This window comes from Pocillopora verrucosa, chromosome 7 (genome assembly GCF_036669915.1).
Source record: "Pocillopora verrucosa isolate sample1 chromosome 7, ASM3666991v2, whole genome shotgun sequence".
Lineage (NCBI taxonomy): Eukaryota > Metazoa > Cnidaria > Anthozoa > Scleractinia > Pocilloporidae > Pocillopora > Pocillopora verrucosa.
The window spans coordinates 19,304,365-19,318,182 of NC_089318.1; the positions used below are offsets into that span (position 1 = coordinate 19,304,365).

General features: G+C 39.5%; 2 protein-coding genes across 2 annotated transcripts in view; one reads left to right on the forward strand and one right to left on the reverse strand.

Moving 5' to 3' along the window:
- Nucleotides 1–13: 13 nt before the first annotated feature.
- On the forward strand, nucleotides 14–5,005 carry LOC131785130 (nucleic acid dioxygenase ALKBH1). The gene is made up of 7 exons (XM_059101975.2): nucleotides 14–181; nucleotides 544–646; nucleotides 1,221–1,383; nucleotides 1,562–1,634; nucleotides 1,880–1,965; nucleotides 2,397–2,504; nucleotides 2,973–5,005. The coding sequence occupies exons 1-7, from the start codon at nucleotides 71–73 to the stop codon at nucleotides 3,307–3,309; spliced, it is 981 nt and encodes a 326-aa protein (XP_058957958.2). The 5' UTR covers nucleotides 14–70; the 3' UTR covers nucleotides 3,310–5,005.
- A 784-nt stretch (nucleotides 5,006–5,789) lies between these two features.
- LOC131785124 (phosphatidylinositol phosphatase PTPRQ-like) overlaps nucleotides 5,790–13,818 on the reverse strand; it is a 31,216-nt gene continuing 23,187 nt past the window's right edge. The window contains exons 4-15 of the mRNA XM_059101968.2: nucleotides 13,273–13,572; nucleotides 12,343–12,636; nucleotides 11,696–12,001; nucleotides 10,988–11,326; nucleotides 10,262–10,564; nucleotides 9,463–9,923; nucleotides 8,824–8,918; nucleotides 8,360–8,522; nucleotides 7,921–7,987; nucleotides 7,164–7,435; nucleotides 6,374–6,545; nucleotides 5,790–6,136 (exon numbers count right to left, since the gene is read on the reverse strand). Coding sequence (XP_058957951.2) covers nucleotides 5,940–6,136; nucleotides 6,374–6,545; nucleotides 7,164–7,435; nucleotides 7,921–7,987; nucleotides 8,360–8,522; nucleotides 8,824–8,918; nucleotides 9,463–9,923; nucleotides 10,262–10,564; nucleotides 10,988–11,326; nucleotides 11,696–12,001; nucleotides 12,343–12,636; nucleotides 13,273–13,572 — 2,969 coding nt within the window. The 3' untranslated portion in view covers nucleotides 5,790–5,939. The remainder of the gene's footprint in view (nucleotides 6,137–6,373; nucleotides 6,546–7,163; nucleotides 7,436–7,920; nucleotides 7,988–8,359; nucleotides 8,523–8,823; nucleotides 8,919–9,462; nucleotides 9,924–10,261; nucleotides 10,565–10,987; nucleotides 11,327–11,695; nucleotides 12,002–12,342; nucleotides 12,637–13,272; nucleotides 13,573–13,818) is intronic.

The window sequence follows — 13,818 nt, forward strand, 5'->3', positions numbered from 1 at the left end:
GCTCTCTCGATCGTGTCAGGGAAGTGCAGAACGCCTGGCAAAATCTTGTTATTGCTATGCATTTTCATCAATGGATCCGTTCAAAAAGGAATTCAAACGATACAAACAACGTCAGCCTCCACCAGACCTATCAGAAGTGATCGATTTTACTCAACCTGTGGGAGAACCCTTTAAGAAATGGGTAACCTGATATTTTCGTATCGAAAAATTTTGCTAACGTAACTGTGAGTTCTGTGTCATCCAAATTGATTGGGTATCCTTGTTTGTATACATTGCGTTTGTTACCACTAAAAACCCTAAGAGTGACTAGCATCTATTTTCTCACTACAATATCACTCCTGAATCACACATTAAGGTCATGAGAATAAATGAAATGGTCACAAGGGAAGGAACCTTTTGATTGGCAAACAAATTCTCCTCGTCAGCACCTTAGCAAATGTAAATAGGACAGTGTGGAGAATATGCATACTGATGTAAGGGTGTAAAGGGTTAAATAACTTTCAAATTAGCCAATTGAAATGACTTAATTACATTTTTTAACAGGTTACCACAACCGAAACACATATTTCAGATGTAGCACGAACATCTGACTTTGGATTGCGTCCAAGTAACGAGTGGCGTGTTTATGGAATTCATGACCATCCAGGTAAGCTGAATGATTCTCAGTGTCATCTCTTCTGAATGGTTAATGCAAATGACTGGTGAACATTTTGAATAGTCACTGGTGGTTTAATTCTAGATATACAGTTAGATTGTCAACTGAAAAAAAATCAATAGAAAGAAAAACTCATTTAAAACTGATTAAGTCAGTAATCCATGTCAAATTTGCCGTCATTAAGCCTTCACTCCCTAACACGATCAGTATGCATGTTCTCCTTACTGTACTCTTTACATTTCCTAAGGAGCCCACTACAAGAATTTGCACAACAATCATGAGTTTCTTCAATTTGTTATAATTTCCTTAATTCTGGTGTCCTTAATACTTTATTCAGAGTGACATTGTAAAGGAAAATTTGATGTTAGTCACTCTAGGGGTCAATGGGTTAACCAGATTCTCGAACAGTTTTTGCTAATCCTTGCCCATACATTTTGTGTTTGTATGCCATATAGAAAGTTATAGTTTTGGGTTTTTTTTTCAATTTAAAGGCAATCTTAAGGATGCCAGAAATTACTTAAGCGTCACAATATCACAATTTTTTTCAATTCTATTTTGCCTGCAGGTTTTATTTTTATTGTAAATCCATTCTTGCCTGGGACACAGTGGCAGTGGATTGAAAAATGTATCAAAGACTATCCTTGTAAGCCAAATTTGTGTAATCTAGATGCTCACATGGAAAGAACATGTGCAAACACAATCTGGGATGAGAGCAGATCTTCTGAAAGGTAAAATGAGGCCTTGCCATTATATTCATTTTTGCCACAAGAAGTAGAGTGCACATCATGTACCAAATATCAAGAAATACTTTTTTCTTTCATTTTATCTAGTTTCAATTAAGTGAAACAAATCCTATATCAAAAGGTACAGGTAATTATTCATAATTTTTGTGTTGCTTATTTGCAGTTGTATGAAGAAGAGTTTACTGTACAAACTCCGCTGGGTTACTCTAGGATATCATTATAACTGGGATGATAAGGTATATGAATTAAGTAGGATGACATAGAAAGTGTTCCCATCTGAAGTGACAAAGAAAGATTCCTTCAGTTTTTGTGGAGAATTTTAACATAGCTCAACTGTTAATGAAAGTTAATTTAAACTGAGACATGGAATTCAACAATTTTGGAAGATGTTGCTGCTTGCAAAACTTATTGGAGAATGACAAGGAGGATTCATTAAGTAATATTTTTACTTCCACTCAGTGACACTTAAGTTTTATTGCAGACTTATAACAAAAAAAGACATACACCATTTCCACCTGATCTAGGACAGCTTATGGAATTCATTGCCACAACTTTACAATTCCCCAGGTAAATTTCTCTGTTTTCCTAGGCACAGTTTTGTGTGTAAAAAAAATTACTAATTCACATTATCAACTGATTGTGCCAGAAATTGTCACAATGCCTTGATTCCCAAAATTTAAGGAAAGAAGTCAAGGTTTCTTTAATGCTTCTTAAGTTTCATTGAAGTTGACCTGATTTTAAATAAAAGGATGCTTTTTTTCCTAATGGTTTTCTCTCTTTTCCAATCATTTGTGTCTACAAAACATCAGTAGCTATACAGCCTGCATTTTGGAATATTTCAGCAAGTTTTTCAAATTTCTTCAAGAACCACAAGTGTGACTTACAAATGCCTATTCTTAGTCAGTAAAAAAGCCTACATAAATAGGCGTGTGAATATTAAAGCAGTAATAGAATTCAAGGGAAAGATTAGGTGTTATGGAACCTTTTTTTGTTATAAGCTTCAAGCCTGAGGCTGGAATAATCAACTACTATCATCTGGATTCAACACTGTCTGGACATACAGATCATTCTGAGTTTGACCTCACAGCTCCTCTGTTCTCTTTGAGGTACGTTATGTAGAAGGGTAAGCTTAGATAGGGCATAGTTGGGTTTGTAGCAATTCACAAAAAAATCCAACAGACTTTCACTCACCATCTCTATTACTTTTTTCACTGACCAAGACCATGGCTTAGACTAAGTATCCTTTATGAAACACTTTGAACCCGGAGTTATAGAACTTTTGACAAAAATAGGGGAATCAGAACTCTTGCTAAAATGGTTTGTAAGAAAAAAGTGATCAGCTTTTGATAGCCTGTCTGTTTTTTAAGGAATTAAAATGGTGTGTTTAAAATATAATTATGCGGTTGTACCATGAGGAATAGTAAACATGAATTGAAGAAAAATTAATCAAATCATGGCTGCGTTGTCAAGAATAAAAAAAAAATCAACTGTTATCATTATTGTAATCATTATTATTACTATTATTATAAGTAATAGAAGTAGTAGTGGTAGTATTTAAATTTCTCTTTCTGCAGCTTTGGACAAACAGCAATCTTTCTTCTTGGCGGGAAAACGAGGGAGCAGGTGCCACTCGCGATGTACTTGCGCAGCGGAGATATTATGATTATGGCGAGAAACTCACGACTGGCCTACCACGCTGTACCGCGGATTCTTTCACCACCAACACACGCAGGCGCACAAAGCTTGCCACTGTGCTTATTGAAAGATAAAGATAAACCAAGCGAGAATTGCAGCGAGAAGGATGATGTTATTCTTGAACACTACCTTACTGATTCGAGGATAAATGTCAACGTAAGACAGGTTTTAGCACCAGGAAAGGAATTTCCAGGTGAGGGTCTCGAGGAAGAGTGACGATTGTGGATGATTTGCCCCATTCAAAGAGCAGGTTTTGAAATGAAACCATTCTACTAGGAAGAGGGCAGTATCAAGTACTCCACCTCTTGACGTGATTCGAGCCATCGTCGTCAACTTACAGCGCCAAATACGTCGTCTTTTTCGATGCGCGAGACCTGCTTAGTGTGAATGAGAGAGTTAAGAATTAACCTCGAGAAATTACATACATATACATATGTTGCTTCCCTTCACGTCTTTCGCGTGATGTGTGACGTCACAAACGCCTATGGGTCACGTACTGAATGCGCATGAAGCAATCAGCTTGTCACGCATTGTCAGTGGCGACTAAATTTTTTGGGTAATTGGAAAATCGGAAAGAGGTGAAGAAAAAGCCATCGACTTGCCACAGTGGCCTGCCTCAGCCAGGTAAGGTGTGAATCTGCTGGGAAGTAGTCCTTTGGTCAATTTACACTCAGCTGAAAATATGGGAACTGCTCTGCTCTAATTGGAATTATATTTGTAAACAATATGTGTCAATTTAACGTAATATTAAATGGGACATTCTTAATGAAGATTGTGGAGGTATATTTTCCACCAGCGTTTAAGCTATGGAAAGAAGGCTGCTCATCTTATTTTTGAGTGCTTTAATTTTGTTCGATGTGACGGCTACTTTTCCTCTTTTCCGTGGCCTTCGTGAAGAATATGAGCCGCAACCTGAAGCTGAACTTAAAAAATCTAGTGGTGTTATTATGGCTGAAACTCGTTTGAAGACAAAGACAGATTTCTCAAGAAATGCGCTTGATCTTAACAGCGAGATTCACAGGCATCGCGAGCATGGGCGTGGGTCGTCATTACATGCGCGTTTAGCTTCAAGGGATGAGAGTAAAGCTCAAAGAAAGAAGAGATCAAAATTCCTAGCGCTTTCAATCTTCGGTGGATGTGTGGCTTTCATGTCGCTGTCGTTTGCCATAATGTGCTGTGTGCAACGCGTTAAGGCTTCGGCGAAGCGAGTGAAGGAAGCGACGCACGTGGACGTGCGCCCGCGGCAAGAGGCTGACCTCCCAGGGCAGGTCAGTAAGATTGATGATGATGCAGTACATATCGACGTGGGGCAGTATTAGTGTTGTTCGATTGGACAAATCGAGTCTTTATATGCAAGTCATAGCTAACCAAAGAAAAGAACCGTTTACCTGTCTTCGAATATTTTATTCTTGTCTCTCAGAGTACAATAGCTATATTTTGAACCGTATAAACAGTATTCTGAGGAACCTAGACTGTCTTTGTGCTGGGCTAAAATATTTCAAGGCAGCCGATCGTACAGAAGATCTAGCTCGCGAAGCAGTGTATTTTAAAATTACAACCGCAACTTGTTATTCTCGTAAGTTATCACAACGTGGAAATAATAAATATCTATTTCTCAAGATAAATGGCTATAGATAGCTATATACAGCTCTAACTATAATCCATCGAGTATTTCAAACAGCGTGCGATCGGTTTTTGAGTGTCATGTGACCAAATATGTCCTTGGTAAAACGAGAACTTTTGGTGTTTTTTCCAACGTGATATTCACCAATTTTGAAACTTTGTACTCAACGGGATGAAGGACTTCCTTTATATACTAAAGGAAGCGACCAACTTGTCTTTTAGTCATACAAAAGAACACTGTAAAGTCGCTAGCATATGTTCTCATTAAATAGAGGCTGTCGTTTGTTTATGTGGCATAAATTATACCTTTCCCTCAGATTTTTTCCATTACATGAACTGTTGTGAAGTGGAGAGGTTTTGAAGAAGTCTGTCAAAGGTGAATTTCTTTCATGCAACATAAAAAGTATCCAATTGATTTCTGTCCCAGACAATGAGTTCCTCCTCCAGTGTGGTCGCTCAGAGCAATGAACTGAGAGTTATTTCAGTAACGTTTTGAGTTGAATACTTCTTAAAACACCATTCATATATGTATTCCAAATCACTGGAAATGTCCCAAAGCGTATATCGATTTAGTCTATTACCTCCTGTTGAAATATCAGGCTGAAACATTTCCCTCGCCTTTGTCATTAAAAAAAAAGTGATACGAAAATAACTGTCAGGTTGAAATTGACATTAGCTAGGTTGATATTCTGTAAATTCCTATTTGCGTATTTTATAGGAAAATTCATTACCAGACGTGGGAATCCCGCGTTAAATTGCACGCGAAAACCGATATCGCGCGAATCGCGAAGCGATGAGTAAATATCATCTATATATCTTGTATTTATTTATCTCTGGGTTGGGGTGGTGGGAATGGCGGGAGGATTTTGGTTGTGTCATGATAGAATTTACCTGATTCCTCTACAAGGCTCTTTAAAAAATTCAAACGATCCACCTTATTGGTGGTCAATTCTCTGTAGTCCTCCCTTTATACTCTGTTGGTAACAAATGACACTTCCCCCTCTTCCTCATGAAAACCATGTGATCCCCAAAAAATCCTCCAGCCCCAAACCCTCCCTTCCCCTTCCCCCTTCCCCAACCCGGGCAGTAGATAATGACTAGTCCATAAGAATGAGTTTTGGGGGAAGTCTGACGGGTCTTCAACATGTGACATCGTGTCTTGCGGTCCTTTGGATACAGAATAATTTCTTTGAATGTTCATGCAAAACGATGTTATAACGATGTCAGCTATCGGTAGATAATTTTCTAACTGAATTAAGTGTGATTTGGAAGAAGCTGTTCCTCCTGCGTTCGAGGAGCTGTCGTCTTTCTTTGTTGTGAGCTCTCCTCAGTTCGTTAGCAATTTCACAGAACCTTTGATAAAATGTATTCACCTCCTGTTTCAATTGTTGTCGCAGAGACGCGAAATGTTTGTCAGGTTCTGAGTTAAATGATAAAATAAATAGATGAATGAATAAATGAATTAGTAATAAATGACTGGTAAAATAACAAACGGATAAACATGTATATAACTTAGAGTTGCGTGCTGGTGTACCTTTCCAACAAACGTTGCCGATTGCAATGCTTCTGCATAGTTTTGGTTTAATTCATTAATTGTAAGTTAGCACAATATATGTCTATGTCTGTTCCTTTCAGAGTTGACGTCTTTCGAACTTACTTATCATGGTTGAGTGCTGTTTCACTTTCCTGCAGTATATCTGACCCACCAACCCGCAAAGGAGTGCAAAGCCCAAGACAATCGTCAGAGCGAGATAGCTGAAAGAGAACTGGGAACTATCCGGGTCAAACAATCCGCCACTTATTTCCTCCGCGATTGATTCTTCGTGAGGCTGACACAAAAGAGAACCGAAAATAACATTCAAATTGGATTCAATGAATAATTGGAAATGTTTTAAATTAAAGGAATGCTCCCATGCGGAAATAAATGGGAAAAATGAATAAAATAAATTATATTTTTCAGTGCCTTATATTCAGAGATGGACAGTTGGGTATCGATTTGTAGCCAGAGATAGATACAGAGGGGTGGACTGGGCAGACAGAAAGACAGACTGATAGGCAGACAACTTGACAGACTGACAGACAGACCGATAGACCGACAGACAACTTGACAGACTGAGACAGAAAAACAGATAGCTTGACAGACAGACAGAAGCTTGATAGACAGACAGACAAAAAGCTCGATAGACAGACGGACCGACAGACAGCTTGATAGATAGATAGACAGACAGACAGACATCGACACATAGGTGACACACAGGCATATAGAGGGACGAATGGATGGACGGAGAGGCGTGAAAAAGAAGGACAGTCAGACTTATAAACCAGTAAAAACAAACCGCGAAGAAGGAAGATCAGACAAAACGAACTCCTCGAACGAGTTTACTGTAGCGAATGAAGAAAGATGTTCTTTGTCTGTAATAATTTTTCTGATAATAAAATCAGCATACCACAGGAATCCTTATTGTTTCTTCTATCTTGTGGTAGATCTCCCATTTATGGAACTTCGCGAAGTCAAAGAAACACTTTTCTAACTTCATTGACGGTCCTGCTAGAACCACTCCGTAGGTCTTCTGGTAGTCGAAGACCTTTAATACTCGTAAATCGCGATTGGAGGACAGATGCCTTTGCATGGACAGGACATACACGTCAATAAGAGCGCCTTCTACCTCTTTGTCTTTGAGAGCTTTGTTTATGGCACTATATGTATGATACTGTTGAACTATGAAACGGAAGAAAAGGGTAGTTAATTTAACTAGGAGTCAACATTTTATAAATCAAGAAAGTACTGTATGTTACATGCCACTATGCTACCAATGGAGAACATCTGCGCAGGATGGAAAACCAAACTATACATCTTGAGAATCTGGGGGGAAAGCAGCATGAAATCCGACCTCTTTTTGCATGAATTTTGAAACTGAAGTTTATGTCTGGCAAAAGAATTGCTCTCGGTCCGAACTAAAGGTTATTGCGATAAAAATAACGTTAAATCAAGCCCCTGCCTCCGAGATGGATTCGCCATTTTCAGGTTAATGGTAATAGATAAAATCGCGGAATTGGACGCAGTCATACAGTAACGCGGCGGAAATTCTTAACAAACCGTCTTCAAGTGAAGAAGTAAAAATGATCGGTAGTAGAAGATGTCGGACGTAAAGTGGTCTGCAAGAGTTAAGATAGTTCTGAAGTAACTATGCCTACGTGTCGTACCTGGATTCATACGTGCCACTTTGCGCAGCCCAAATAAATATTCCGGAGAACCTTGGATGGCTCCAACCTAAAGAAAGTGTATGGCTTCAGTTTGGAAGGTGTCATTTGTGATGACCGAAATTTATCCTTTTTAAGTAACTACGAGTTTTCACCATACCCAAAGCCGATTGGGAGCTCGAAGGTATCTTTGGAGACTATAGGGTATTTTCGGATAATGACCTCGATTTCGCTTTCCATCGACATGATTGGCTGAGCAAAACGTAACATTTTCCATAGATGGATCTAATTATCACATCCTGTAATAGTTTTACTAGGTTCAGCCTTCCGCTCAGCGGCGCTCCTTTGGCTTTTTCTGGAGTCAATCGTCTCTTCAATGACTGTGACCAAGAGATTATAAACTGTTTATATTCTCTCGCTGTAACTCATACGATGAACTTACCTTAGCACCATAAACTTTCTTGTTGGTGGTTTTAAACAAAGAGTATGATATGAGAGCATTGGTCATATCAGCCAAAAGAAACGAAATCATGACGAGGCCAAATAGCGTCCAGGCTATCGCAAAAAGTCTTCCTAGGAGGGTACGAGGAACCTTGTCGCCATAACTTGAAAAAAATGAAAAAAAGACTACTTTTAACGAAAAACTTGGTACATACCCAATTGCACCTCTATTAAATGAGCGTTCTATCAGGAACAACACAGAAGTTTCGCACCTTACGTTCTTTAGAGAACGTTTCATTTCACCATAAAGAAAAAATGCATTTCTTTGACTTTAGCTTTACCTCCTTCCACCGATCAGTTTGAAAAAGTAAATATTTCATAATCAAGCTAAAAAATATATTTTCAGTCATCGTGCTCGTCTCTCTTGTAACCCAGCCTTTTACCCCAAGATGATAAACTCCTCACCCTAATGTTGTGCATGTGATGAAGGACCACCAAAATCCTTCCCATAATCCTCCTATGAACGAACTTGGAAACTCCTCGGGGTTAGTTGTCGATTCCTATCAAATATAAGAGGGGAACACAGCAAACTTTTAAACATAATAGACGGGTATCAATTTTGTTAATTTTAACACCATTTCTAAGAATGCACCTCTCAAGTATTTATTCTTGAAAATATAATATATTTTTAATCATTTTCACAATACTAGGATTTTATAGAGCCTCTGCTACTGATAAGTCACTTAATCAGAACTAAACGAGCAAATTATGACGGAATTGTAGATGATATTCATTGCGCGCCCATATCGACAGTTGTGAGTGCTAATACGACGATCAACGGTACGCAGGAAATTCAGTATCTTCACTGAGATTTGTTGACGAATTTGCAGCTCTTCCAAGGATCAGTGAAAGTTAGCGAGAAGAAGCTTACTTTATTTTCGGTTGGCAATTAATGGCATATAAATCGCTGTCGACATTTGTGGCCTATCATGACTTATTACCTCTGTGAACTAACTCATCTCAATTTTCCAATATTAACTAAGAGAACACCGACCAAAAATCAAAAAGGAACTTTGTAATACAAATGGAACTCATTCAACTTACAAGAACCCATATAACACTTGCGGCCAGCACCATCATTAACAATGAAAGGAGCAGCATGGGGAAGCAGGCAGTGGCGACCCATATCACAAAACTGGCTCTCTCTTCAGGTGAAGGCACAGGTACCACAAAAGCCACCCCGGCCGACTCCATCAAAGGTACATAGCGATACACCCCAAATGTAGACTGACCCCTGTACCCCTCTATGGGGAAGCTCAAGTCGGTCTCGTACTCAATCTTGTGTACTAGCGACACGTTATCCTTTTCAGCGGGTACTCCTTCTCTGTCATGTTCATAATCCACTGAAGTGGCTCCGTGTCCATTGGTGCAAGGCAAACAGCACGTGCGAGTTGCCCAGTTTAATATAAATGGAAAAGCTCCTATGTAAGAACCGTTCTCAAGCTTCATGTAAGGAGGCAGGGAATGCCAGTTAGTTGTCATTCTCAATGGGCACGTGCAAGTTTCTGAAAGACAATAGTTAATGATAAGACTGATTTGATTCATTCGTTTCGCATCAAACAAGAGATAATGCGTTCTCCTTTTATACTGGTGCTTGCGACCATATTTTATTTTTCTATAAAAGACTTTGTTGACAACATTTTCTAAATGTTTTCGGCTTCAAGCTTAATTCGAGCTAACGAGGGAGACTACGAGGAAAACATGAAGACAGTTTTTGACCATGAGTTGATGAGTGTTGATCACAAGTTGTGGATGAAATATATACATCATACATCCTAGCTTTCTTTTTCTTTTTTTTTTCCTGTCTCATTTTTCAGGCATTCTTTTTACAACTTTAACACACCCGCTATAATGCTTTGAGTTTCCGCTCCGTCCCCTTTCACTGTGAATGCTAACACTCGTATGTCATATACAGCATAGTTCAGAAGCCCTGTCAATGTAAAATTCAGTGCTGTTGGTTTGGCTGTTGCGATTAATGTCGGTTGGCTCACGTCTTCTTCAGCTATACTCAGTACTCTGTAGAGGATGCGATATCCCAACAAGATTCCGTGCACAAAGCCCTCAGGGACTGGCTTCCAGGACACCAGAATGGAATGTGGTCCACTCAAGTTAACCGCGCTAGGTCCCACAGGTGGCTTGCTGGGGACTTAAAAACAGTCAAGTATACGTTTCAACTGGTTTAGTGTTTTGATGATTTAACATCATCGTTTTCCTGACTTTATACACTTCACACTTCCGATTTATTTCTTGTTACTTTGAAGTAAGACGAGGTTTAATCCTATACAATATGCGATTTACTCATCTGTAATAAAAGTTCACTGCAAACTTAGAAAAGATTTATTTTTTATTTTATATCATACTCGCGAAACTAAGATTTGGTGTGCCTCAGCAGCAGCAAACCATCACATAATTAGAATCACTAGGCCCATGACATGACGGTGAAATTTCTAAGGTCACTCCTATCATAGGTAGTTGACCACGTTTATGATCAGTGGTATCTATATAATTAATACCACAGTTATTCCACTCCACTACATATTAACAACTATAATGTTTGCAATACACTTACTGTCCTCATCCGTGCTCACGTTATAAGTTAGGCTTATTTGGCCGTCGCCTTTACTCGTAAAGCCAACAATTTGAAAGGAGTAATAAGTAAACTTTTTTAGGTTGAATATTCTAAGAGATGTTGCGTTCGGAGGTAAGGTTCTAACGGTTTCGTTGAGAGTTTCGACAGATCTTATGCGCCTTCTTCTCCCATGATATGCGTTTGTGTGCTGATAGTAAAACACTCGGTATCCCAGGAGAATGCCATGAACTAGTTTCTTGGGAATCTGTTCCCAAGTGATCAAAAGACTCGTGGAACTTGTGTTAGTTGAGGCGATATTCAGCGGTGGAAGACTTGGGACTAAACACGAAAAAAAGATGAAGAATGCTATCAAAATTGTGGAAAGGTTTTCTCAAAAAAGTCTCGTTTCCTTTTCTTTTACTTTACTTCATTTAAATTTCTCAACTCTCCGTCAACATTTAAAGTAATAGAGTACACTACCAATCGCCCTCAACAATCTGTGGCTGGTCTTTGAGAATCCTAGGGCCTGGACCCAATGCAACCGCTATTTCAGTTGTCACACTATTGTTTATGTCAATCAACACACTCGTTCCTTAAAATTGTTGCGTGACGAATTGGTAACGGCCGTGTAAGAGGCAGAGCCCAGTAAACGCAACTTACTCACGGTTCTAGTTATAACTACAGTAGCTTAGTTACTCTACATCTTACCATCTTGATCTGTGATGATAACAATGGGTGGACTATTCACTCCAAAGAATTTGCTAATTCCTTGAATTTGAAAACTATAATTGGTATACTTTTCAAGATTTGTCAGGTTTACAGACAACTGGTCGATTGGCAGTCTTAGCGTATGCGTCTTTACCGGATCATTCAAATCGTTCAGTTCGACATAGACAACTCTGTACTCCCGCAAAACGCCAGCTACTAATTCCGGTGGAATAGCAGACCACTGAAGGTAGATAGAGCGGGAGGTGGTGTTTTGCCCGGTGACATTCCACGGGTATACTTGAGGTGCTGTAGAGACAATGAAACAAGAGCAGAATTTTTTTTTTTTTAACCAGAGAAATTTTAATTTAGAGTCGAATGTGAAAAGCTACTCAAGCTACTCATATTTTGAGAGAAGAGTAGTTAAAAAGCAATCTATCGGCAAAGCGAACGTGCATCATGAAAGAGGAAAGAAGGTGAGACGAGCAAAGGACGTCTTTGGGGCTCGGTCGCTCCTTTTTCTTCTTGATCTTTGGTGGGTCAAGAAGTCGCATTTGCCCCCATGAGGCTCCAAACAGGGGAAATCTTGCCTTTAAATCACATTAAAGGCAACAGTATCTGAATTTAGTTTCTTCTACCATATTCCTTACCTTCTTCTTCTGTTCTTACGGTGATTGGTGGACTCTTTGGCCCATTTCCTTTTATGGTAAATGCAAGCACTTGTATCGTGTAGAAGGTATATGGTCTTAGGAAGCTCAAAGTGACGTTTTTTCTTGGAAATGGAACAGTTTCATTAAAGACTTCGTCCGATGACTCATTGAAGAAAACCATATATCCAAGCAGGATACCATTGACGTCACGAAAGGGGACATCCTCCCATAAGACCCGGATGTCGTGCTTGCTGATGTTATAGCCATAAACATGCTGCGGGGGAGCTCCAGGGACTAAAGATAAATTGACATAGTTATACCTCATAGTAATACCTCCCCAAGGACGATTCAACCAGTAGGGCAGGTGGGGCATTTGCGCAACCAATTATGGACGATACAAAAAAAGAAGAGGTTGGAGGGAATAGGAGGGAGACCTGAGGGATAAAGACATCGATTAACCAGATATCGGTCGGATTATGCTAATCAAATTCTTAAAATAAGTATTACTTTAATTTTGTTAATTCAAAGGCAATCCTCCGCTCACTGAGGGAAAATCACGGCTGGGCGAAGGCCTGGCATCGATTCCAGGTTTAAGTCGAAAGTCTACAGTCGTGGTTTTTATAGAGGAAGGAAAACCTGTAGACCTGGACAAAAAACCTCTGAGGTTGGAAGAGAACAGAAAAAAGACTACACCCACAAGTGGCTACTAGCTCAAGATGTGCCTGAACGTGCCACACGAAACCGCAGACAAAACGATAGACCACGTTGCAGACTTTTTGAGATGCTGGCCTATGACAACAATTTAAGAAATAGTATCCGGACTTCAGCGGCGAAGGCAGAGCATTATCATCCTAGCTTCGCCCTCCCCAGTCTCTCTGAATATGTTTTAAATAACGAATTAAAATTTAGATTAGTTGTTACTTCCCTTACCATCCTGATCAGTAGTGCTGTTGATGCGGTGAAAAGGACCTGCTCCCTTCACTGTATAGGCGAGAACCCTAAATTCGTACTCAACGTACTCGTCTAAACTTTCCACCTCCAGCGACAAAGTTGAACTGCACACTCGTACTTGCACAGTGGATTCCAGACCATCTAATCTGTCGTAAGTGATGTGGTAACCACGGAGTATGCCGTGAAGAAAGTAGGGGTCAGCCAATGGCTTCCATGACAACAAGATTGAGGTAGAGCTCGTATTCCATGCGGTAATATGCGAAGGCCTCCAGGTTGGCACTAGGAGAAAAAGTGTATTTTGTTGTAAGAAAAATGTCCATCATTTAATTTCATGTACACAAAACAAAAACGAGATGGATACTGAGATAATAACTTGGGCTTCGCATACGCTACACTGAATATATTTTGTACGCTTCATGGTGGACAATTTAACCCTCTCGCCCCCAAGATCCCGTCAGTAATTCTTTCTACTGTCTGCCATACAATTCTTAAAATGTTGGTGCGGAGAATTTGGTATTGGATCAA